A 25,851-nucleotide genomic window follows, 5' to 3' on the forward strand; every position below is an offset into this window, starting at 1 on the left:
CTAGCTCTGAGGGCTTTTACCAACTGCAGTATTCTCCTACAAGCTAGGTGTCACTCAGCAAAAACCTCCACATCACTGATTGTAGAGGAGCAAAAGAAATTGAAACAGAAATCAAATCACTAAATAAAATCCCTTTTTTAGCCATTGGAGCATCTCCCTCTTAATAACCTGGGAATCGCTGAGCTTCTGCACTGATATGTCATTGAAATGGCGGTAAAATTCAACACAGTCACTTGTGTTTTCAACCCAGCTGAACCCATACGAGCTTCCTCTAGCAGATGTGATGTCACTTTTGACATGCAGCAAACGACGGGGATAATGGGCCCTTTAGGCAGTGCCTGACCGCAGGGCTTGTAGCACACTTACAATAATGATGCACAAGTACCCAGAATTCAAAGCTTCTGCTTCATGTACCATATTTGGCCTAATTCCCCATTAGGCCAAATCCATAATTGCTGCACCTTTATTGTACCTCGAAGGTGCCTTATGTAACCGCTGTAACACATTGATGAGCTAAATCAGGTCAGAAATCTTAAGCAAGTAAAAATAATTCTTAAGTATATTAGTCTAATTTAGTTAATGTGTTAGATAATGTTGTTAAGAGCTAAGTCGTATTTGAATCTCAATATACTTTAGTATTTATATAATGTTTAGCATGATCTTAAACATGAATATTTCATCATCTTACTCACTTCTTCTAGTTGCACACACGATTAAGATTGTCCCCAGACTTTAGATTGGTAGTGTTTAATCTTTTTGACATTGTTTTAGACGGGTGTTGTAATGAATTATTCTTCTTTTCTTATCAACAGCATTACTGTTGCATACTTTATTGACTATAAGCAGACCAGATCATCACATTTATTCCTGTATATAATGGAGATGTATTAACCTTGCATAGTTTTTTTTTTTTGTTCCATATTGTGTGTTCTAGCATATTTTCATTAGAAGGATGTTGAGCTTTCCAGATTGGAAGAGCCCTCACTGATGGTAATGAAGGCTATTTCTGCAAATAACAGTAATTACACATCACCACTTTTGAAATGTGACAAAGCAGACAATGTTGCTTTTATTGAATACATTATGTTGACAGGCACTGCATCCCTTTCATTTATCTCCTCTTCGTTATGGCCCGAGTGAACGTGTAAAAACTGACAACTATGCTTATGCTCCATTTGTGGGTTCAGATATACTTTAAGGCATATTTTTTCCCATTAATACTTGGCCACGTACATTTCTGACCTTAGCAGGAGGCTTGTATTTTTCAGGTGGTAGATCTCGTACTGTTGTTGAAGTGGCTTCACCACGCAGGGATCAAAAATCTCCCCCGCCACCCTCCTCACATCCTGTGTCATTTCTAGCTGGGAAGTATTAATCTCATACAGAGTTTCAGACACCTCTTATCTAGCTGGCAGGTTGACATGTAAGGGGATATTTCGTCTTGATTCTAGCAATGAATGCAGCACACAGGCTATCACTCGGCCCACGCTGCATATGGAAGAGGAAAAATCACACCTTTCTCTCAGTGACTTCCATTTTCATTTGTGCTCTCTCCGCTCACTTTTTTCTGTCTCTTTTTCTCTCTTCTGGAAATTATCACCAGCCATGTCAGGAGCCCTGTCGAATGGAGGGGGAGAAATGTGTCACACTGCCTCTTAAGTTTCTGATTGTCTAAATGACACAGAATCTCATCATACAGCTGTCTCCCTTTTTGACACTACAATTACCCATAATTCCCTCTGTCATTCACTGTCTGAAGGTTAGTATTTTATATTTTGAACAGAGGGTGAGGACATTTACATTTGGAGGCTAGAATAAAAAGGCACTGGAGAAGCAAAGTTTGCCATGTGCAGATTTAAAACATTTGTTATTTAAAGTGGTGTTGTTTTATGTTTTTTCAAAATTATTATTATTTTCAAAGGGTTTAGATTGACCATTAATTTGATCTGGCTTTGTTGGAAAGTTAAAATCTTAGAAAGCCTCATTGTTTCTGGTTAAAACACATAAATTACCTCTGCCCATTATCGTAATAACTGTTAATGACCAAGCACCTTGTTTCAGCCCGTGCCATTAATCAGCTGCAGTCACCAAAATAATATTCCTTGATGCCACCCTTCAGACAGTGGGTGTAGTCTGTCCTCCTTGACAAAGTGTGCTCAGTGAAAATGGTCCATTATCATGCCACGTTTTACTCCATCATCTCTGATATTCTTATATGGTCTCTGGGTTAAACAGTACATCTTCCCATCCTTTTTACCCCATCCCTCGAGTGAAGTGTTCTTCAAAGGTATATATTTCATTGCGAGATGACAGCCTTGACACCATAATTGACCTGAGAGCTTCCATCTTACTCTTTTGAAATTCTCTGTTGTAATGTGTGTCAACTAGATAAAATGATTCCCATCTCCACCTTTCTGTGGATTTCCATTTGCAAAGACTGCTGACTGACTGACTGGCATAGCCTCCATTATAATCCAGTTTGAATGTCTGTGAATCTGGAGTAGGGTGGTAGTGAGGGGCCTCCATTGTTTAAAATAGGCCCTCGCGCATAAGCCCTATACATTAGTGGAGCAGATAGAGCTTTTAGATGGGTTAAATAGTTTGCGATAATGTCTGGAGTTGATATTCTTAGCGAACAACGCTTCGGCCCGTCTGACAGACTGCCTAATCTGTCTGTCAATTTGTCATGGTTGCACGGAGGCAAAATTGGTTTTAGGTTTTCATTAAATTTGCTAATAACTCCCATAATGTTCATATTATTGAACTGGAAATTATCTGGAGTAGGAATGTAATGTAATGTTGTTTTATCTTACTGTTGCTGTTAGTTGTGCTTTACTGCAGGCTGAGAAGATACTTTTCATAGTTTTACGAACCAAATAAAAGAAGATGTTTTCAAAGATACTGTTATGTGTGAAGGTAAAGTTTTGCAAGCACTTGACTGGTTTCAAGCTCATTTAGTTTAAACATTCACCCTCATAATAAATGCTTCACTGTCTCTCTTCTTGTCTTTTTTTAATATTTGTTGCATCTGTTGCTGTTCCTACGATCTACTATAAAACAGAAACGCCACGAAACGTCTCTTTTTTCGTGAAAAGACACGCACCTTTTCCTCCTTAATTTTTGCTTCATTTTCACATGTGGCTATAAAAAGACATGCTGTGTTTTCATATGCCATGTCATATTATTAAGTTTCACGCTTTGCTCCATGAACCCGAGACATATTTTCTGCTTCCCCTCTGGCTAATTGGGAGATTGTTAGAACTGTCTCTATCTAGTGCCTGATGCCCCCAAATGTGTCAGTGGTGCTGGTCTTCGGCTGCACGACTGCTCCTCATTTTCTGCGTGTTTTTCCGGAGCCGTTTGTTATTAGATTAGTTAACGCCGTATTGACAAACTGTGACGGAGCCGTGTGATCTTTCTCACCTCTGGTTACACCTTTTTTTCTTGTATCAATCAGAAATAATAATGAAAATAGGTTCTTTTAAGTAAGAGGTAAAACTTAAAGTGGTATCTCTCTTTTTTCTCTCTCTCTCTTTGTGGGACTTTTCATGACAACAGTTTACTGTGTGTTGAACAAATGTGAGCCATGTGTTTATTTTCCCTTTTGTCCAGGCTTACAAAGTAGAGGCGAGCTTTATGTGCTGGAGTAAAAAGGCTTCAGGAGAAGCGGCACTTTTCGGGGGTAAAGCTGGAAGGCTAAAACAAGCTTTAAAGAGGGTCCAGTCCTGCTCAGGTTCACTGGTAAGCCTGTTGGACATCCGGCTTTGTTCCTCTCATAGGCTCCTTATCAGTGGCCTGATGCGGTTGTCCCCTCGCATGTTCCTCTTGTATCTCAGCTGGGCCAATTCCATGGCCTGAGTGCACAAATTGAGCCATTTTGTCTCACTTTAAAACAAACTAGGACCTATTATGCGTGTGTGTATGTGTACGTGTGTGCATTTTTTCTTCATACCCCTCCTTGTCCCGTACGTTGGCCTTGGTATATATAGGTTGTCAATGCCCCCTGCCTTCCTCTGCTCTTAAGTTTGAAGCACTAGCTTTGTGAGGGGTCAGTGTTTCCACTCCAGCAGTGTCAACTTCAATCTGGGGCGATTTGGTGTGAAATGTGTGCCATGGTGTGGGGGCTTGCAGGTCAAAGCCCCAGTAATTGATGTTGCTTATTCATCTGCTTTTCCTTGTCTACTCACACCACACCACAGCGGCCGTTTTTGTTTGTTTAAATTGTTTGAAGATTTACTGTAGGTCTTAGGTCTCTGAGAAGCATTCCCCTGCTGCACTTTGTCTGTGTTCCTACCTAGCAGGGGGTTCAGCACTAGGACACACAATGGTGGCTGCACAAAAGAGGCTTTCCCCAACACAAGGCCTGGAAGACATTGCATAGCATGACACTGAGCACTGGGGGACACACAATGGCGGAGGCACAAAGGAAGCTTCTTTTAAGACAGGACTCAGAGGACATCTAGCATGACAAGCAGGGCAGCTCTCACTGTAATTAGCCATGGAGCCAGTCTGGCCAATAGCCCTATGAGATCATTGAACTATCTGTAAACAGTATTGAGAAACAGAAAGAGAGGTAAGAAGGTTATTGGCAGAATTTAGGTCATGTAGTGCAGAAAATCCAAGTAAAGCGAAGCAGTGTCAGTAGAAGCTCTTTGCATATAAGAGCTAAATCACCTTTATGCTTCTTTTGCCGTTACCTTTTGCGAAACGCACCTTTCTCGCTGCAGTGCAGGATGAAATGCTGGATGTGTTCAGCTACAAAGCAGAACACACTGATGGAGCCATGTTTAATCTGGCCCTGTAGCATGTCAGCCGGCTGCATGGGTGGTATGTCCTCCAGGGCCTTTGAAGAGGGGTGATTTAGAGAAGAGATTTGGATCATTACACAATAAAGAACACTTCATAAGTACTGAAGTGAGTTGGAGAAATGACGGTTAATGATGTTGACAGCAATTCACCTCTGCTGAATTACAGAAAGATTTGACTCAACTTGCCTTCTTTAATGAGCCTCACTCAGTAAAGGTAATGGGCCAGCGGTAAGACACAGAGAGAGGCGAGGTGAGGAGGGGAGACGGTGTGGAGAAAGGAGAGAGCGAGAGATTTTTCATTTCTTTTCTCTGTTTTTTCATCCTCAGAAAGTTGCATTGCTGAAGTTGTTTCCAGTGCGTGCACATGGACCACTACATCTTGTGTTTGAGGTGGTTTGCGTTACTTTGACATGTAAATGAAAGTCTACAAGCCCTTTGCCAAACAAGTTCACGCAACACCGATTAAGCTTATCAACTTCAGATAAATATCTCTGTGTTTTGCAATATGCCAGAGTAGTAAATCTGGTGCCTATGGCAACACTGGTAAAAATGTTTATGCCAGCTGACAATGATTAGTTTGCCAGAGGTGAAGAGCAGATCTGTGGAGCAGGCTACGGCAGTTAGGAGTAAGATGGAGCATATGGTGGAAAATCCGTACGGAGACAGTGTCTGTGTAGTTACACCCAGAGCCAAAAGGGGGAGGCCAAAAGTTCTGTGCTGTTAGTTTTTAAATACCTGCTCGCTTTTGCGAGATTACAAGTGTTTCCTGTATATACAGCAAGCAAATCTTTTAATGTGTGTGAACTTTAAAAAGTTCTGGTTTTTGACAGATAATCAAACGTACACAGCGTGAAGTTTGTCGCAACCTTTTCGGAGAAAAGTGCCCATCATTTACTATGTTTTTGGTTGTTTTAAAAAAAAAATGTGTGTGTTGTTTGATCTATTTGTGCGTGGATCAAATTGACCCGTTTTACACAATTCTGGAGCAAGAAGGCTGATTCCGGCCTACAGCTCGTTTGTTATTTCTAATCTTGCGTGTTTTTGTGCAAAGTTATGACAAAAACATTAAATGACAGCGTGACAGTTGATTTGCCGTTACATTCCCCCCCCCCCCACCCCCCCCCCCCCCCCCACCCCCCCACACACATCTGACTGTCATCCCATCAAAGTAGCATATCTGTCGGTATCTTTGAATGTCTCACGCTGAATGATAAATATGTACATCCAAACTGGGATTCGGTGCCAATTATGCATCGACAGCGATGTCACAGAGGATGTAACATTTAAATTAAAATGATGGCATTCCATTTCAGGCAGCCTTGTGCGGTGACATCTTCTATTATCTCTTTTTGTGGTGTAAGACAAGACACAAAAAAACCACACACACACAACATTGACGAAAGAAAGAACTATCCCAAAGGTCAAATCAGTAACTTTTGTTGTTATTTATTTATTTATTTATTTTTTTCTTGTTAGTACACATCCATGTCAATCATGAAGCCTATTAATAGGTTTGAAGCCAAACCTACTCCTGGCTTTTATTGTTACTCAACTCAAGTCTTTAAAAACCTCACAGCTTCTAGTAAACAGAGCCGCAAGCTGCACTTAGAACACGTACTTATAATGATGAATTTTACAATAACACTATAATCCTGTCACATGTCGCATGGAACTGCAGAAAGCTCTGTATCACACAGAAGAAAAAACACACACACAAGGCTTGATACTTTAATTGGCAGGAATACTTGTCTAATTATCACTTTTCTGCTTGCTCTCCATGCTGAGATTATGTAATTATCTTTTTGAAACACTGTGCAACGACATTGCTTTTTGTGTGTGTGTGTGTGTGTGTGTGTGTGTGTGTGTGTGTGTGTTATTTCTGCGACGCTGCTGTACCTGACATTCAGCGAGCCACTTAATAATATGGTAGAAAGGCAGCTAATTATATCATAATAATGGCTTGATGAAAGCAATAAGGCAGGCAGGCGAATGAGTGAATGATAGCACTGTCGGACTGCTCAAGTTGAGTCGTTATCTCAAATTATCAGAATCCCAGCAAACATAAAATTATTTAATCGCTAGCGTGTTTATTCAGGAAGCTGTAAGAATTTGGGGTTTTGGTATTTGTTATCATTATGCAAATCACAGCCTATGCTGAATAATATGTTTCTCTGCAACAAATTGAATCCCTTATCAAGTTAATTACTCCATGTTTTAGCCCCACAAGCTAGGATATTCCAATTAAAGACTACACCTGTTCCATTTGTTAGATTTCTATTTGTTAATGTGTCATTACATGTTCTCCAGCAGAGCATAGTTTTGTACGAGGAGGGTGGGGGAACCACCACTTTAGACCCCTTACTGGGCTTCCAGATTTCATCCTGCTACTTCAAATCTTCTAGGCTGAATCGCGTTGTCTATTTGTGGGATTCTTTACAGAGAAGAGGCAGGAACACGGCTGACACACACACATCCGCAAGACCCAGGGAGGGGGTAGATGGGTAATCTGACGGAGGGCAAGCCTGAGCACCAGCAGCGGCAGCATCAACAGCAGCCGTAGACTGCTTTCGAAACTTTTTAATTAGCACTAATTACCTTTGCAGGAAAATGTTGAGGCTTGAAAGGATTTGTGTCAGCAAGTGGGAGATCAAAGATTGTGGTGCTGTGCATTTTAATCTGAACACTGAGGGGTAATAGGGAGCTGTTTGTGTGTTCGAGAGAGGGTGAGAGGAGAAAAAGCATCCCAGGTGGTACTTGAGTAGTCTACCTCTGGTAATGCTGTCTACCAATCACACCACAGGCCCCGTCACATTATAAAATTCACCGCTAATATGAAGAAATTATCTTTAGCCTTTCCTCTTTTTTTTTTCTTTTTTCTCGTTTTGCTTTATTGTTCAGTTGAATCACGACTTCTCCTCACTCTGTTCATTTTCTCCTTTATCTGCGTGCATGCGTTTCCTGAGCGGCAGTTTGCGCACATGCACGGGATTTTGCGTGCACCCCCTTTATCAGACTGACAGGCTTTTCATAGAGGTGGTTTTTAATGCATGCCTGGACATCACTCTGGCAGGGTCATCCATCAGACATCAAGACAACATCGATCATTTGCCATGAAGAGAGCGCGGGGTAGTGATTATTTGCTATTAGGTGGATGCTGAGGCATACAAATGGCTGCCAGTTGACAGTTGAACTCACTCTAACGTAATGCGGGATGGCTCCCCCTCTCAGGGAAATGTTGACAAGCACTGAGCCTGAACACTGTAATGACAGAGTGTACAGGCAGACACAGCACTGAGGGATTCTTCCTCACAAATCGCACCATCCATTATTTAATGTTTTTTTTTTTTTTACAGCTTATTTTATTACAAGTTCATTTCCAGTTAATATTCCTTATATTTAAAATAAATGGATGTGTATTATTTTATTTAATAGAAATAATAATAAAATCAATGCTTATGGGAAATATAATTATTGTGGGAGGCTTTTTTAATGTTTTATGTACACACCAATATGTGAGCCAAATGCGGCATGCATGAGAGATTGCATGTGCTTGTTTGTGCCGCATTGATGTCCTCACTGACTGCGATGCCATCAGTGAATTGATTTCCAGTTCCCGTTCACTGAGAAGGGAGGGTATTTGTCATGTGGATAGACAACTAATCTTTTAATACAAACATTCACAAGATGCATGGGCCGTATTGTGAGCACAGTCCAGGTACTGCGAGGAGGGAGGTGCAGCGTGGGCTCTGATGATGTATTTTGCGCTTATGACGCAATTCACGGTGTACAATTTGTTGCTGCACACGAGGGAACACCTGTCTTTGTGTCAGCTCTCAATTTCAAATGGGCGACTCTCTTCTACCTCTCTATTAGGTCGTTGTTAGAGCTTAGACTTCATCCCGTGCCAAACTGGGGTCAAGCGAGGCTTATGAGGTTGGGCCAGACAGGAATGTCTGTCAAGCTCTTATCCCTCGGAAAAGGGCTGGTCCAGGGTCATTATTCAGCAAGGGGAGTCGGTAAGGCCAGGTGATGCTGACCACAGTACAGCGGTTTTGATTTTGTAGGCCCTGGGTCTTTGCATGTGTGCGTGCGTGAGAAGGTGTGTGCGAACTGACAGGATCACTCCCTGTCTGATTCACAGTGCTCTCAGCCCCTCTGCCAGCCCTAATGACATTGAGACAGAATATTAACCTCACACGCTCAGCGGGAATATCCACAGGGGTAGTCTATAACTCAGACACTGTTGGAGCCACGGTGGTATTAGCAGCTTTAAAATTTCAGACAAATGCGCCGTGATGTAGACATTTACAACAACTGTATCTGCACTTCTCACTTAATAATCTCATGTAAAGCGAAGTAACGAGGGTTGATATTTAACATCTCTATCAAAAAAGAACTTTGATAATTATGTTTCACAGGTTTCCGCTCTCTAAAAATATCTGTTTGTTTTAGCAAATGATGTAACCCTCGGTAAAGTTCACTCTATCATGCCACTATCAATTGACAGCTTTGTAGCTCCCGATGCTTTCGCACGCGGGAGCAAGCATAGTGCAATATTCAAAACAGATTAAGAGTGAGCCCACATAAAGAAGAGATTTGCTGGCGGCTGTACTCTAATGATTTGCATTACCATTAATAGTAATTTGCAGCTGCCTGGGAGGAGACTTGTAATCCCCTTTCCATGTGTGAATTGACATGCATTCAAAGGAAGGCTACGTGTGTCCTGAATGTGTGATCTTTAAATGACTGCCACCTGAGGCCTTGCAATACAGAGAGAGAGGAGTGCCACACTGAGCAGTGACTGTCTGCATGTGAGCAAGACAGGGGTTGGCGAGAGCTTTGGGGGGGAGATAGAGACAGATAATGACAGTCTAATTCACCATCCCCATCAGAGGTGCGTGTGCAGAGCCACGTATAGACCATAAACTGTAGCTGGAGGGGAGAGCGCTGAAAGAGACCTGATCAGCGTAGTGTGGAGGTGGTAGGGGGGCTCGAGGGGTTGCAGGGCATTAATTTGCTTTACAGTTAATGTCATCTTATTTATCATGAGCTAATCCCAGCACTGTTTTGATGCCTTATTTTTGGTATTTTAGGCTATTTACTCGTGTTTCCATTGCGGGCTGAAGTAACGAAATACAGCAATGCTGAACTAATGGAGACTTGTTGTATTAATAGGTTACATATTTCTTTCCCTACTGTCTGTATTTTCAAGCCGCACCTTTTACACTTTTTACACATATACTAATATTAGCTCATCTGGTGTCATATAAGCTTTAGACTTTTGTATCAATATAAATCTCAAATGTCTCTAAAACTCGTTAAAGCAAATCTATTCCTTCTCATTTTTTCATTGAAATAAATTTCTTTAATGTCAGTTATCAAGGAGGTGCAGTTATCTAATGAAATTTCAACGTCTCTCTTGAAATAAGTGGATTTGTAATGCAAAGTGTTAGATAACACAATCAAAGTGGGAGATGTGGGGAAATGGGATTGTTTAGGAATATGGATATTTTTAAATTGCACATAAAGACTGACAGATATATTGCAGTATACAGAGTTGAAAGAACCATCAGGATATTTTTTGACTATTTAAGGCTGAATGGCTTTACGGCCTTCTTCCTTCATCTCTAGCCAACCCTCCTCCATTCACCTTTTCTTATTAAGTTTATTAAAGCCAGTCCACATGCCGGCTTTTTCAGGTCCAGTTCCTTTTACCATTCATTACAGTACCTTATCCTGGCAGGCAATCTGAAGTGTGCTCTGAATAGTCCATTATGCACATATGAGGGCCATCATGGCCACAGTATTGGTCAATTCATCAAACATTTATCTGTTGCCCTCTGAACAGTATGTCAGTATGCCCGTCACTCTGCAGCTCTTGCCCTCCATTTAAAATAGGTGTGCATTGCTTTTTTTCTCGCACTGATGCAACCTTTGAGGGGACTTTGGCTCCTGAGCTGTGGACCGCAGCTGTGAGGGCTCTCAAGCTTTTCAAGGGACTTGTGTGCGCATGTGTTTTAATATACATTAGACTCTGGAACTTTTAAGTACCACACTGCTAGCTGCAAGGATGCGACCTCTGATCTCTATCACCATTTCAGTAATAAAGGAGGCTTTGAGGTTGTTTTACTTTATAGCTCTGTAATGGCTTAGACAAACTCCGTGTTTGACCTATCGTCTTCAGCCGACACAAGGAGGGAGACTGTGGAACACATGTAAAAGAGCCCGGGCTGCTGTTCTTCATTTTTCATGTGCTGCCTGAGGATATCCAACATGACACTAGTGCACACCATTGGCAGAAGTGACTGACATTTCAGCCAATAATGGTCGAGAGTTTTCTTCCCTCTGTTGTCAGCAGTGGTTTATCAATCACTATGTCTGCATCAGTATTAGTGTATTGATCTGGCAAAGCTGCTCTCTGGGTCAGTGTCTCCTCTCCAGTGTCCTTGTCTGTGCTCCCTGTGCCGAGCTTCCTCTGCTCCAGCTAAATATTGCTGTGTCTCCCCTCTGTGTTCAATAGGCTGGATCTTTGCGGATAATGGAGGTTTCAGCACATACATGCGCTACTTGTGTAAGCTCGAGAGCACACACTTATGCACACAGGGCTGTGTGATGTATGATGGTGGGCTTACACAGGCTAAGTGGTAGTCAAAGCGTACAGACAGCCTGTGTGAAGTATTAGCTCTGACAATGAGGCTGATCATAATTATCTTAACAAGGAGAGGATTCATCGCCTCACCTCGTTAAAGCTACCGCCTTTCTCTCGCTCGCTCGCTCACTCTCTTTTTCTAGGTAATAGGTTTTTTGGTTGTTGTTGTTTTATTTTGGGGGGGGGGGGGGGTTTGTAGCTTTTCTAAATTTGTAATGTTAAAATGGTAAATTATTTTTGGGAGTAATTCACTTCCATAAAATTCTTTATTCTATTTAATTATTATGTTTATTCTTAAAAAAAACATTACACTTACCTTTTTGATAATTAATTATACTATTAAAATAATGGGATCTGTCATACTAGCAGGTGTATGAAACATTTAAAGCAAAATGTTTGGTGTGTGTGTGTGTGTGTGTGTGTGTGTGTGTGTGTGTGTGTGTGTGTGTGTGTGTGTGTGTGTATATATTTCACTGTAGAAATTTAGCGTTTTGCCTGTGCCTGCCATTTATCACATCTCTGGGTTAGTCTCATTAGTCTTTTTAATAGCAAACCCTACCCCTTTTCTTAAGGGGGTAAAGTACTTTTACTGCAGTGCCTAAACTTTGTTTTCAGAGCCACACATTAAAACAAGAATGCTTATAAAAAGTAATGAAACCAGTTATGGAAGTTTGCAGAGGGAGCAAAGAAAGCTGGAGAGTATTAGAAGTTCAATCCCTTGCACTGTAGCTAATGCTGGATGGGACTCTGTGGCTCTCCCCTGGCTGTGAATTTAACTGATTAAATCAGCCAGTGCACGCAGTAGTGGTGACATGAAAACAACAATTAATAAGGCTCCCTCCTGAGCCATGCGGCTCTCTTTAACCGAGCAGCTAATAACATAACCCACAGGACTGCAGCCCATCATACACACACACACACACACACACGCATGCAGGTTTCAGTAGTTTGTTAGCAAGCTTTGTTCACAGTGAATTAAATAATGGTTATCCAGTGTGGTATACCTATACTTAAACAAAGATTATATGCAGCATTTAATTGCATTTTGTACTGAAATCCTATCAGGACAAACACAATAAAAGTGCAAAAAAATGTATTAATTGCATTCCCATTTTTTGGCTTTAGAGCCAGTAGCCTAGCCACAAGTAGCCTACAGTTTACATGTTACTACTACTTGTGGATTTGCATAAGCAGCACTGGCATATGGACAAATCCCAGCACAGCAGATGACACAGAATGTACTCAAAAGGAACAGGAAAGTTGACTTATTGTCACTACATTGGAAGTGTTTACTTGTATTCTCTGTTGAGCTAACTATACTGTAGCTTTTTTATGCCTTTATAAATGAAAAGTATCATTGTGGGGGGAAAAAAATACAAGCAAACAGAAAATGTCATAAAACTGGCACCGTTCATCCATCTTGCCAGCGCATTAATCAGACCTGATAAGACGTTGTCAGCTAGCGGCTTTCCCAGCACGCTGGCTAGGTGCTGTCAGTTGTTGTGGGTGTCGAGTGTGTGTGTGTGTGCAAAATGTTGATGTCTTTAAAACGAGTCTGCCTCACTCGCAAGTCAACAATGAATTTGCTGATTTATTGTTTTCTACTCATGAAGGTAGTTGCAACATTTTTGCTTTGTACATCAAAGCTGCTGGGAGTATGTCTGCTGCCAGCGTCTACAGTACTTCTTGGATCATGGACTATGCCTCAGTGGACCTCGGGTGGTGGGTGGGGAAAAGTGAATGAGAAACTGAACAGGCTAATTAAAAGTGTGTAATTAAAGTGCACATATGGGAACTGAGTTACCAATTAGTTGTAAAAGTTAAAATCTTGATAGGATCTTAGATTTATACTACAGCCTGTCCTCCGTTTTTCCCAAAGTCTTAATCTTGCCTTTTCATTATCTTTTTCCATAATCTATTCTGTACATTATACATTGTTTCCATATTGCACACTGCTTCATGCTTTCCATATGCATGTTGTCACAAGAGTTGTGTGCGCTAGGCAGCTCATGACACTAGGCAGATACAGAGAGGAGCAATAGTTCATGCTGCAGTTATTTAGACATCGGTGAACCTTGAGTTTGTCATGTAGAGATGTGACATGGCTCACTTGGATTTATATTTATATAACTGCATTTTCAAATCCATCTGCTTTTACTTTTACCAGAAAACATTTTATCTGTTTAGTGTAGAGCTTGGAAAGAATGATTAGTGCAGTCAAATGTACTTAATATTCAGAAATTCCACATTTAATGAAAATATGAGCGGTGAATAAGAGATGTTGAGAGTTACCCTGTCTGTGTTTTGTCAGATTTAGATATCAATAAAGCCACTCAGGACACTTAAACATGCAGGGCTAATAGTGCGAGGGATTAGACAGCACACGCATTACCTTTGTGCAGCTTCTATGGCGCCCTGACACCGGCCCTACGTCATTTTTATGCCTGTGTGAATGTGTGCGAGAGGGACAGAGAGGAAAAGGAGTTGAGATGACCCTTCACCTTCCTTTGCACTGCGTCATAGAAAGAAACGGAAAGGCAAAATGATTCCTTTAGGAGGAAAAGAAAATAGTCCTTTGATGTTAAAATCCCGACACTAACCCCTATCATGGCACAGTTGCAAAAAAAAATGTTTCCCTTCCATTCCATCTGTGATTGCAAGTGTATTCCAGTTCCTCTGTGAAAATGATGGATGACAAGTTAAATTTGTGTCTGGGGAGTGAAGGTGAACTGTGACAGAGTGATTTGTCTTGGGAATGGAGGGTTAGGGTCAGGCGAAACTGGGTGCCTCAAGGCACAAGACATTGACAAATTCATCCTGCCCGCTGCATTTCTGAAGCCTTTTGTTTTGAATCCTGGCTACTCACAAGTGACCCCCATCCCTCATCCTGCCAGCCGCTGAAGGATGCCTCACCATGCCAGGGGAGCTCAGCACCACTAATTCTTGTCATTCACTTCCCTGACAGGCCCAGACCCATACTCTCTTGGTGCATGAAAGAGAGCTGAAATATTTATTTCTTCTCAATAACAGCTTACCAGATTTAAAGCCATAACAGTTTTCCTGCTTCCTTATCATTGCAGGTCACTGGCAGGCCTCAAAATGTTCACTGAGCTGGAAGAGCTGATCGTCGACAACAATCTGCTTGGAAATGACCTCCAGTTGCCCAGGTTACCCAACCTCCACACCCTGACGCTCAACAAGAACCACATATCCTTTCAAGGCCGTTGCTCAGCCTCTGATTTGCATTTTCCAACGCAGACATTATTTACAGGCCTCGGTGTCGGCATCAGCAGTTGATTTCATATTAATTGTTGTGTCACTGCCTTCCTGTATTGTCTCAAAAAGCCACTTTGTTATGCCACGGCTCTGCAGGAAGCACTGGGTGTTGCAAAAGAGTGTACAAGAAGTTGGCTGTCGCAGAGCTTTACACTGGACTAGTTTTTGAACCACAGGGACCTCTAGTGGAATCAGTTTTAACTGTCAACATATCTTTTTTTTCTATTTTCAAAAAGAATAAAAAAGTAGCAAATTAAAACCAGATCCAATGAGCGAGACATTATATTTGCGAAATATAGTTGGTTGATTTGTTTCTTTTTTCTTTAGCTTTAATTTGCACTAATGTATTTGCATCAGCTTTAATATTGTATTGCACCGTTTTCCTCACTGCTATAGAATTGTCCAGGTATTATTTGTCACTTAATGATCACATTTTGGCCTCATTTATTCGAATCATCTTGCGTTCTACTTGCCACCCAACGTAAACATGTTAAAAACCAGAGCTCTGCACAGCCAACCTAAATTTAAGACACACTGCGAAGCTGTTTATGATCAGTCAGAGAAGTGTGAACTTCCCCTCCAGGCTTCAGAACAGCTTTAGCAATGTGTCCTGTTTTTCTCTGGTTACGCAAATCCTACTGGGTAACGATGCTTACTCTTTCTCTCGCACATACACACACACACTTCCAGAGTCAACATTAAAACTGGGACTCCTTGAAGTGTGCATCTGGGACTGTGCGCTGAGTTTGGTTGTGAAGTGGTCGGCACATGCTAATAGGCCAATTATGTACATCCTGTCGTGGCATGGTGCCATTTTAAAGCTCGAGCACTGCATTAGTGCAGTTGTATTTTGACACTTTGGGGCTCAATTTTCCAAGTGAATGTATTAGTGATGAATGTGCCTGCTTAGGGGCTGTTTGTTTTTTCCACGTTTCGCAAAAGTTTTCCACGGCACAGCTCTGAGAAGCACGGACTGTTGAAACCACAGGGCATCCATCATTTTGTCACTGTTCTGCACCCGGCCACCTAGGAAATGAGAGCGTTCAAGAGAAAGAGAGAGAGCAGGAGCCAAATTGTGTCACTACTATATGCCAAAGCCTGCACCTTAAATTGCCCCTCTGTCTGCCCAGTCTCACAAAGCCACTGACTAGCCTCTTTGAGCACCTCAGTAAATTTGACAGTGATGTGTTTTTGTGGAGCCAGGCCTGGGAGGGGCTGTGCGGGTAGTAAATGCTAATGTAATTAACAGCACGAGGTCCTTGACATCCGCCCTTTGACACCTGACTGATATCGAGGCCTTGCTGGAACACTTGGCTGATGTGACCCCATCACTCGAGTACCTAAGCCTGCTGGGAAATGAGGCCTGTCCTAACCAGCTGGTCAGCCCGGATAAGGACGAGGACGACTACCAGCGATACAGGTCTGTTGATGTTACGTATCGATCTTGTATGAGGAAGATCATTATGTGTTTAGATTTTTAGATACTCAACTGTTCAGAATGATAGGTTTTTATTAATAATGTCTTTGGAGATGTTCCTTTTTTTAAACAAACAGCTCCTGCAGTTCATAAGCAGACTGCGGATTCAACCACATCACTCTAAAAGCTTTGTCAACTGGCCCCTCTACACTCCAGTTTGCAAAATGGATTTCATGTGTGACTAGTCACCACCACAAATGAGTGTTTACTACCCTGCCTTACCAGAGCAGATGATGCATTAAACATCAAGCCAGGCCTCAAGCCATGCAATATGACCACCATTTGTCAGGGTCCTTTACATGAAATGCGATAAAAGGCGAAAAGCATACTCTCTTTTGTCTGTTTTAGCCCTAAGTGCTTGTTTCTGACTCTGTGTTGCCTATTAATCATTTACCACCCATGCCTTTCTTGAATAATCTTTCTTCTCTCTTTTTGTCTCCCTTTCTCTTCCCCCCCCCCCCCCCCCCCCCCACCACCACCACCACCACCACCACCACCGCCACCACCCATCGCTCTCACTTTCCCTCCCCTCCTCCCCCCTTTTCCCCCTTCTTCTCGCATCCTTATCTTACTGGTAAGGAAAGCTGTTCTGTTTTGACTGACAACGTCTATGGTCCTGTAATGTAATATTCATAATGTGTCACATAGTAAAACATCAATTTGAGCGTGATGCAGATTTCATGTCTGACAAGGTTAGGCTGTATGCAGGTCGTGACAGCACTGGCCTTGGGCAATAAATACCCAGCCCAATGCCTCAGGAGCTTTTGGTCTCTCAAGTGAAATACCCTGGTGTGCTGCATCGGTGCCCCAATTAGTGCAGTGACATAGAAATACACTATTCGCACAGCATTGTGTAGTCTGCACGGGAGTTTAGATAGCGTTCTTTTATTAGGTGACTGTACAAATGCTCAGCGGCCGTTCGTAGTACTACAATAACAAGAGTTCAGTTCTCTAATATTATACGTAAATAGTGGGAAATGGCTATTCAGCACAGGACTCCTCAGAGTAACTTTGGTTTAAAATGTTCTGGCAGTATAATTCTCTTTAAAATATTTCTAATGTACTTGTAATCCCTTACATTATAAGACGTCATCAATTTTTCCAATTTCTCCGCTGTGGCTGATCAAAGAGATGCTAATGATTTCTTTTCCTTCACCCAAGACATTACTGAGTGTAATGATTGTGTTAATATTCTTTCAAATAATTTCAGCTAACAATTAAAATGAACTTTCCTGATGTGCCAATAAACACAGTGAAACAAACGGGTATAAAATGTTTGTTTTTGTTTAGCTGGAGTTTAACTTCTTCTAAACTTTATTCAATCTGGAGAATAAAGTTTGCAACAAGTAAATGAAGGATAACTTTGGTTTTACGAATTTCAGACAATCATTAGAATTTAAGGAATTCTCTAAGAGACTTCCCCTTGAATTTAATGCACCAAGTAATGCTGCCATTGTAAATGAAATTAAATTAACATTAAATGTTTTAATTATTTGACTTTTATTACATGTGTGTTATTGCGCCCCACGCCCCTTAGTAAAAAGCTAATTGCACTGTTCTAAATGTTAGTCTCGCTGTTAGAACCAGATATACTTCAAAGGGTGTCAGAAGCCATATTTTGGTATTGTCAAAGTATACAGTAGCTACTCTTTTTCTCTTTCACTAGTCAACATATCCCAACCCTCCACCACAACCAAGCCCAACCCTCCACTCTACCCCCTCTGTCTCTCTCGCTTTCTTATCCTCCCTCTGTGGTTGAGTTGAATCATTAATATCCCCACTGGCTGACAGAGCCTTGTCATCTGCTTTGACCCTGTGATGGTAGGTTACCTATGGAGAATAACCTCTCTACATGTCTCCCAAGGGCATCTTCACATTTCATCATGAAAATGCCCTGAACAAAGTCTTTCTACATGGAGGGAGACACTGGATTGGGAAGGGGCCTCTTGGATTTGAGTGGTGGAGCTCTCACCAGCAAAGGCGCTCTTTTTTAGTAGCTAGGCCTCATTTCTAGAAATATTATTTGATTTATTCTCAGCTATAATAATCCTAGACAACGTGCTTACTTTATTTTAGGAAAAAAGAAAAAATCCAAGTCCAAGAATCCCTTTTGAATCTTGGGTATCTGTCATCAATATATTTCAAATCGGTTTAAATTGATGGCAGAAGAGAGAAGCAAACTTTTTGGACGTCAAAAATATCATGCACAGAAGAGTTAGACCAGCTGTTGAAAACACTCTCCCCTCTAAAGGCACGCTTTCTATTGTCTCCAATACCACAAGAACTGCCATTGTTATTTACTCATTGTTCTAGTCTGACACACTATTAAAAAATCGAATACATTTTTAATTTAATGTTTTTTAAGTCCTTTTTACCTGGTCTTACCAATGGTTTATCAGCAGGTGCGTAGTGTCATTTAGGGTTGTCACTATACTACAGTTTTGTACTTGTCAATACAACATACAGCAAGTTAGTGCTTGCTTCTGGTGACTTGACACTGTTTTGGTGTCAAATAGCATTGTAAAATATTCTTTCTGTCTAGACATAAATGATTGGTTCATCCTAAGAAAACAATACTTTCCAGAGCATGACAAAGTTTGCTGCCAGGCTCCCAGATTCACTTTATTGTTTTATTATTAGCGATAGCTGCTAGCTACTTTTTTAATGCTACCATTAGCAATATAGCAATGATAGCATTTCATGATAACATCAGTCGTCTGCGCAGTTATGGGTAAATGCTTATAGTTTAATGGCTGACAGTAATGTGCACACTGTTCAGGTTAAAATTTAGGTTGACAGTTAGTGTTGTGAGCACCAACTTTTTTAGCTATTTGCAACAACGCTGTGTGAAGTTGTGTGTGTGCTAGAGGATCCAAAGACTGCACAGGACGTGATTTGTATATTTAAAAAACCCAAGCTCACGCTGCCACTTAAGAATAACAGGCAGAGCTAAGTTAAAAATTTGAGTTTTCAAAGTTTCAAGTTGAGCATTTTACATTTTTGACTTATCTTAGAGTATGTTGAAATTCAAATTTATTTGAATAAGTTATTCAAAAATTAGAAATTTCTCAATTTCAAGTTATGAAAGTCAAGATTTTGACATGCTAACCTAAAATTTTGACTTACAGATGACAATTAGTTTGATGATCAATTAGTAAGTCTAGTAAGTCAATATAGGTGTTTTTGTTTGTTTGTTTGCTTTTGCAAACCTTGTGTAGAAGCGTATATTTGATCATGTCACAGGAAAGCTGAAAAGTGATCATACATTTAGAAATGCGGTCTTTCTATTGATGATGATTTAAACGTTTGTCTGTTTGCTTTGTTTTTTCAGACTTTTAAATTATTTTTTTCCTTAATTTTGCACAAACATATTTTATATTCCGTGTCAGTCTAAATGTAATCCCCCTCCTTATTATCCTCAGGTGTTGAAAACTTTACACAGGCTTTGCCATCTCCCTTCATCGCCATCACCATCATCAATTTGTCACGGCTCTCTGCACACAGGTCTTGTCTTTGGACATATCCCCCGTCCTTTCTCACCCTCCACTTAGGTGCTGTATGCGTGTCCTTTTTAGCTACCAGCTTACCCCTGACATACCGGTTCCTCTATTCCTGCCTGCCAGTGAAAGGATCTGTTGTCATCTGTGTATTCCAACCATTATCTTTTGACGTTTCTCTCCCTCCCAATGAAAGACAGTGTGTCTGAAAGCTTAGAGAGATATCTGTGATGCTTGCAGAATGACAGCTCCAGCAGACGGGTTGTATCTTCTTTCATGCTATTTATATGTCATACTTTTTCTTATCAGCTTTGAAGGTTATTACATACAAGAAAATATCACCATTAAATCTGCATCACTATTAAATCTGAGTAAACATGGCTTCTTTTCAACTTTTGTTGATGCCTGCATTTACATATTAGAATTTGTGTCAGTTTGATTAGTGTATCACGGTTTACACACTTCCTCAGATAGTCTGTCTCTTTGTCAAGAATAGACCTACAAGGAGGCCTTTTATGGCAACAGTATGTTAATGCTCAGTTTTTCCTGTCTCATTATAGGTACTTTGTTCTGTACAAGTTGCCACAACTGAAGTTTCTGGACACCAGGAAAGTAACCAAAAGAGAAGGGATGGAGGCACAGGAAAGGGGCGCATTCATGAAAGTGGTCAAGCCTAAGCCGGAAGCTGTAAGTTATGTCTTTTAGTTTAGTTTTTTTACACTGTTTTAAGTAGCAGAACCTCTAAAGAACTGAATGAGTTTGTCACTTTGTTCCCTTTCCTATTCTCTTCCTTTATCCTTCTTTTCTTCCTTTGCGTGCTTGACTGTCACTCATCCTTTACAGAGGTCCTAGAACTGTGGCCCTTTGAAAACAGTCGGTGTCTCCCAAGGCCTAGAGTGTGCATGCGTGTTGCATGTGAGTGTGTGTGATTATGGCCTGACCTGATTTCGTATGCATGAGCCCAGATCAAAGACGACGGGCGGCTGTCCGGCCACACTTGTGTTTCCAAGTGTGACGTGGCTGGAGATTGGAGTGACAGCTCATGTACATGCTGCTCGCAATCACTTAATTATCTCAAGTCAGTGCATTCATTCATCCTTGTCTTGTTTGGGACCCCAATGAATAAATACAGTATAAGAAGGTTTGCCCCTTTTACTTCAATCCCCTCGTCTTGCTCATTTTGTAATGCACTATAAATGATCATCTTTTGTCCACATTTGATTTCCTGTAACTGTAAGATCATGAAATATTTACTGTTGGGATCAGCTTAGCTTTGTCATTTCAATGCTCTGGGGCTCCGACAGTCAGCCTGGGAGGTAAAAATGGATCCAGAGAAGGCATTCGGTGATAAATCAGAAGCATGTGAGTTAATGTCGGGTTTAAAAGTGCACGAGAAAAACAAAATATTTATTGATTCAGACAATGAGCTAAGATAGTGTACTCTTTTAGTGTCAGATCATGCTACTCTTTGTTCTTGATTCTTCATGCAAGTGGCAAGTGAGATAGCAAAACACTAAAATAATTTAACCTCCGTCTGCCATGTTTGGTAGATAGAGAAGAGTGGAATGAAAACACTGCTCATCCACTTTATATAAAAAGAAAATGGGGACCTCTACAATGCTTTTTGGCAGGAAAAAGTCACTTTTAAGATTTTATTTACATAGCCTGTCAGTGAAAAAGAAATGTTTGCTTTTGTCGCCACAGCCCTAGATGAAAGGAAAGATAATCACTGATTCGGGCTGACATGATGTGTGTGTTTTTGTGTCTTTGCGTCTTTGAACCTGCTGTATATGATTATTTATTCCCTATGCAAAGTAAAAGGTTACAGCTTTGATGAAAATACGTCTACCGAACATTTCGCACAGTATTTTGTGCGCCTGATCGTACTCTTTTTGTACTATGTACACTTCCCTATTAGCAGTGTTGGGCTGCTAATGAAGAGCATTTTTGCCTGGACATATCCTGAGTGGAGGATGTCACGGCAGCATTTCCATAACATTTGTTTTGAGTTAGATGAGACGTGATGTGTCAACTACCGCAGACTTGATGAGCCATGAGTACCTCCCGGCTTTAATTGTCTGCATCATCAGAGTGATTGTAAGTTGACCGATAGTGCGGGCCACCAATTAGTGAAACGTCTGCAACAGAACAGGAGATTGGGAAGAGATGATGGCGTAATTAGATATTTGTGTTTTCTTTTATGTCTGGTACAGCAGGGTGTTGCTCATAGCACTGGCTCGTGGTACAGTGTCTGCCATTAGATTCATTACAAAGAATGGTAATTAGATGTCTTGCTGTCACTAACACTACCATTCGAGTCTCAATTAGTGCAAGTACTGTGGGGGGGGGAAGGACCACGATTGTGATTTAAGACATTTATTTATGAAACTGATTCGGGGGGTTTGGAGGGTGGTGGGGCTCTGTGTTCATTTATTATTTATATGAAACTATATGACAACTATTCTCCATATTGTTAAGAGTAAACTGAAACCTTAATAACAGCAGCAACTGCAGCAGATTTACAGTGATACGTGCCCGCTTTTGACAGCACAAATTTAAGGAAAAGCCCCTTTCGTTCTCACTGCATCACGTACAGTATGTATTGGAATAGTTAATGGGCTGGCTTTGAAAAAGACAGCAGTGAACTTTCGAGACCTCACTTGAGTCATATCAGAGTGGAATATGACCACAATTTAAACTCCTTTTCAGTCATGCCATTTTGGCCTGGCACAGAGGATTGCCACATGTTTCTGATAAAGCAGTTATGGTCTTTAGCACAATATGAACACCATAACTTTTCATACATTCCCAGTGTTTTCCTAAATCACAACCAGACATTAAAGAGCTATTTTTTCGTTAAGAGAGGCAGACACATGCAAAAGCCTGTAATGAGATTTGCAAGTGCGGAATTAGCAAAGGAAAAATGGTGTAGTTTTTAGAAAGGCGTTAAAGAACCAAACGTTTGTTGTGAAGACGCACAGTCAGTCTGACACACAGGAAATAAACTCACATTTGGGCATTTGTTTAATTGTCACTGGGTCGTTAAAATGCATTTCTGATTTTAAAGGATAATAAGCAGTTGGGCATGAAATGGAAGCAAAATGACTAAGACTAGATAGAGAAACTGTACAAATACCTGAGGTAAACAGTTAAAAAGAAAAAAAGAAAGCAGTAGGGATGATTAGTGTTTTCCCAAAACCTCAACAGTGAGCAGAGTCAGAGTGGAAAAGCCTTGAGCTGTATTTGGGGAAATTGGGCGTGTTGGAATGCAATAATGTGATAATTCTCTTTGAGGACTTAGAGGTCATGGAATGAAATGGCGTCAAACCACGTAGAGCCATTTGGACCGTGCTGGGCTGCTTTTGGAAAATGCATGTGGTACATTTTGGCTCAGTTAGGCCACGCCACTTCCGCGCAGCCCACATTATGCTGTCGAAACCCTTGGGTTAAACTGGCCATGTCTATCAAAACACTGTGACAGCACTTTCTGTTTTCAGATCCCAAGTAGAGCTTTAAAAAGTGCGTAGCGAATTTAACTAGTAGAATAACATTTACTTCTTGCCTGATGTTTAAGAGCGTTTCACAGTGAGTGAAGTAACTCCACGGGCCCCCTTACTGGTAGCTACGTCAGCCAGTATAAATGCTCCTTGGATGTCACTTAGATTTTGTCCGGATGAAGTATTTGACTTGATTTTCTAGCATGAAGACAGTTTTTTTTTTCTTCCCCCCACATCCTTCTCGGTATAATGTAAAGCAGACTGCATTGCAGGGTGGCTTGAGCCAGCTCCCGGGTCCCATGAGTCTCTGCACACTGGGTAACGGTTCTTCAAGGGAATTGACAATGACAGAGCCAGGAAAGTCCTCAAGTGGATCTTTTCAGTTCAGTTTTTTCTTCCCAAGACACTAACCTGTTTTACTCTGCAGCACACAGTGGTTCATTTTAAGTTTGCACTGAAGTGAGCAGTTCAAATCTGAGATAGGCTACATCATTTTAGAGCCATGATTGTGCATTATGTGATGCACGATTCTGATTTCGTGTTTTATTTTTTTATTGCATTGCAACTCTGCAAAAAGAGGCAGTATTTTGCTATAGGTCGGTTGTTTAGCTTCCTTAAATGTATGCTGTGAAGAATGTTTCTATGTTCATCTCACTGCTTGAGAGTTATGAGTTCCCCCGAAGCTTTCAAACATAACAAACAGTATGCAATATAGCACTTTGTGAATGTGCCTTCAGTGGGTTTGCTGAATCATTTTACTGAACAAATGTGTCCTTAGAGAAAACTCAAACAATATGGTTCACGACAGGGGGAGGGAATATTACCCAGCAGATTCCCACGGAAGCATGTTTATTACCACTCTTTACCAGAGATGGGCAGTTACAAGTAACGCATTACTGTAATCTGATTACTTTTTCAAGTAACAAATAAAGTAAGGGATTACTATTGCAAAAACGGTAATTAGATTACCGTTACTTTCCCGTAGGCACGCTGCGTTACTGCGTTACTAAAACCATGATTTTTTTTTGCGAGAATGTCTCATGACAGTGACGTAAGCGAGTGCGACGTTCGTGACAACAGCTGTGTGCAGATCAACAATGGATAATATATCAGTGCGGGAGAGAGTATGAGCGTGCAGCGTTGGAAGTACTGACCTTGCTTTCAGTTTGATTCCATAAAAAGTGACAAAAACATTAGTGTCCGTTGTGCGTGGGAAGAAAACGTCTTTTTTTTTCTTTTTTTTTTTAAACTTCCGAGCAAGCACCGAGTGCGTTACCACGTAATGGGAAATTCACAGAGAAACTCGCGGATTCTTCCACTGACTGCTGGAATGTGCAGAAAATAGGTTTAAATGTTAAACAAATTTCTTCCAGTCAGAGAATGGTGCATATAATTAATTTTTTGCTTCATGCATAAAGTTAAAAGATTAAAACTAATAAATCAAGTTTTAAAAAGGGACTTTTCCATTTGATTACATTTTGTATGATGGATTATGTAGAAAAAGTAGAATTGGGCTGAAAGATCTATCGCTTTATCACCTATTCAGGTTGTAAATCGTGTTTTTAAAAAGTAACTAAGTAATTAATTACTTTTGAAAATAAGTAATCAGTAAAGTAACGGGATTACTTTTTGGGGGAAGTAATCAGTAATTAGTTACTGATTACTTTTTTCAAGTAACTTGACCAACACTGCTCTTTACTCTCCGTTTGATTCTCCATGTGCACCAGATATTATACCTAAAGAACCTGGAGTTGACAAATTCCTGCATCGAATGAAGTTGAATGAGGAAAGAACTGCATAGTAGTAGAGGGCAAACTATAATTACACAAACTGCCTCTCTGCCTTATGTTCGCTCAGATGAATTCTCTTACAGACTGTGATTTTCTTGCTTTTGAAGTCTGTTTTCTTTTCCAGCTTACATAATGTCTTATTATCTGTTAATTGCGTCAGACACTCCTTGAGACGCTGCTTTTTAACGATAACGTATCCTAAATCTGAAAGCAGCTGTTTGCAAATGTTTGAGTGTGTTTAGTTCATACGATACACAAAGCACAGTGCTTGCTTTTTGTCGGATACTTCCAGGGTACCACATGTTCGATGCGTGTATCAAACTGACTGAATGGCGTATGCTTCCGTGTGAGCTTTTCTCTGTAGCTGACTGCTGAAATACGTCCAGAGTTTGGACCAGTAGAGCGAGCTCTATCCTGAATGTTCTGGCAGCTTCAACTGAGAGGTCACGCAGGGGTTATAAGCTGGGAAAACAACGGCAATTAGAGGGAGTGACTCACACTGTCCACATAAATCATCCAGGCCCTGCATATCATAAACACACTGTAAAACTTTAAAGCACAATTAATTGTAAGTAAGTGAGCCAATATTGATTTATTGCCTCTTTCAAAGCATAGAGACACGGGGTGCATGACCTGAGTGTCACGTCACTCTCGCAGGCAAAAAATGATCGATGTATTATTCACTTTTTTTGGCTGAACGCAGTGGATAAAAACAAACGTGTGTTTTCCTAAGGGCCTTTATGAGACACTAAAGTGGCCTTATTGCATTAACTGCCTCTCCTTCTGCTGGCATCCGGTGCAGAGAAGGCACGCCTCTGCGGTGAAGCATTTGTTGTCTCGATGTCTCTTGTGTTCAG

The 25,851-nt window shown here is 40.9% G+C and overlaps 1 protein-coding gene across 1 annotated transcript in view; it reads left to right on the forward strand.

Annotated features, from left to right (window-relative positions):
• lrmda (leucine rich melanocyte differentiation associated) overlaps positions 1-25,851 on the forward strand; it is a 207,333-nt gene that overhangs the window by 118,800 nt on the left and 62,682 nt on the right. Inside the window, exons 3-5 of the mRNA XM_085369800.1 lie at positions 14,538-14,669; positions 16,019-16,153; positions 20,268-20,394. Coding sequence (XP_085225926.1) covers positions 14,538-14,669; positions 16,019-16,153; positions 20,268-20,394 — 394 coding nt within the window. The remainder of the gene's footprint in view (positions 1-14,537; positions 14,670-16,018; positions 16,154-20,267; positions 20,395-25,851) is intronic.

Source organism: Diplotaxodon limnothrissa, linkage group LG13 (genome assembly GCF_057381915.1).
Source record: "Diplotaxodon limnothrissa isolate DT_005_m linkage group LG13, D_limnothrissa_male_GT1.1, whole genome shotgun sequence".
Taxonomy (NCBI): domain Eukaryota; kingdom Metazoa; phylum Chordata; class Actinopteri; order Cichliformes; family Cichlidae; genus Diplotaxodon; species Diplotaxodon limnothrissa.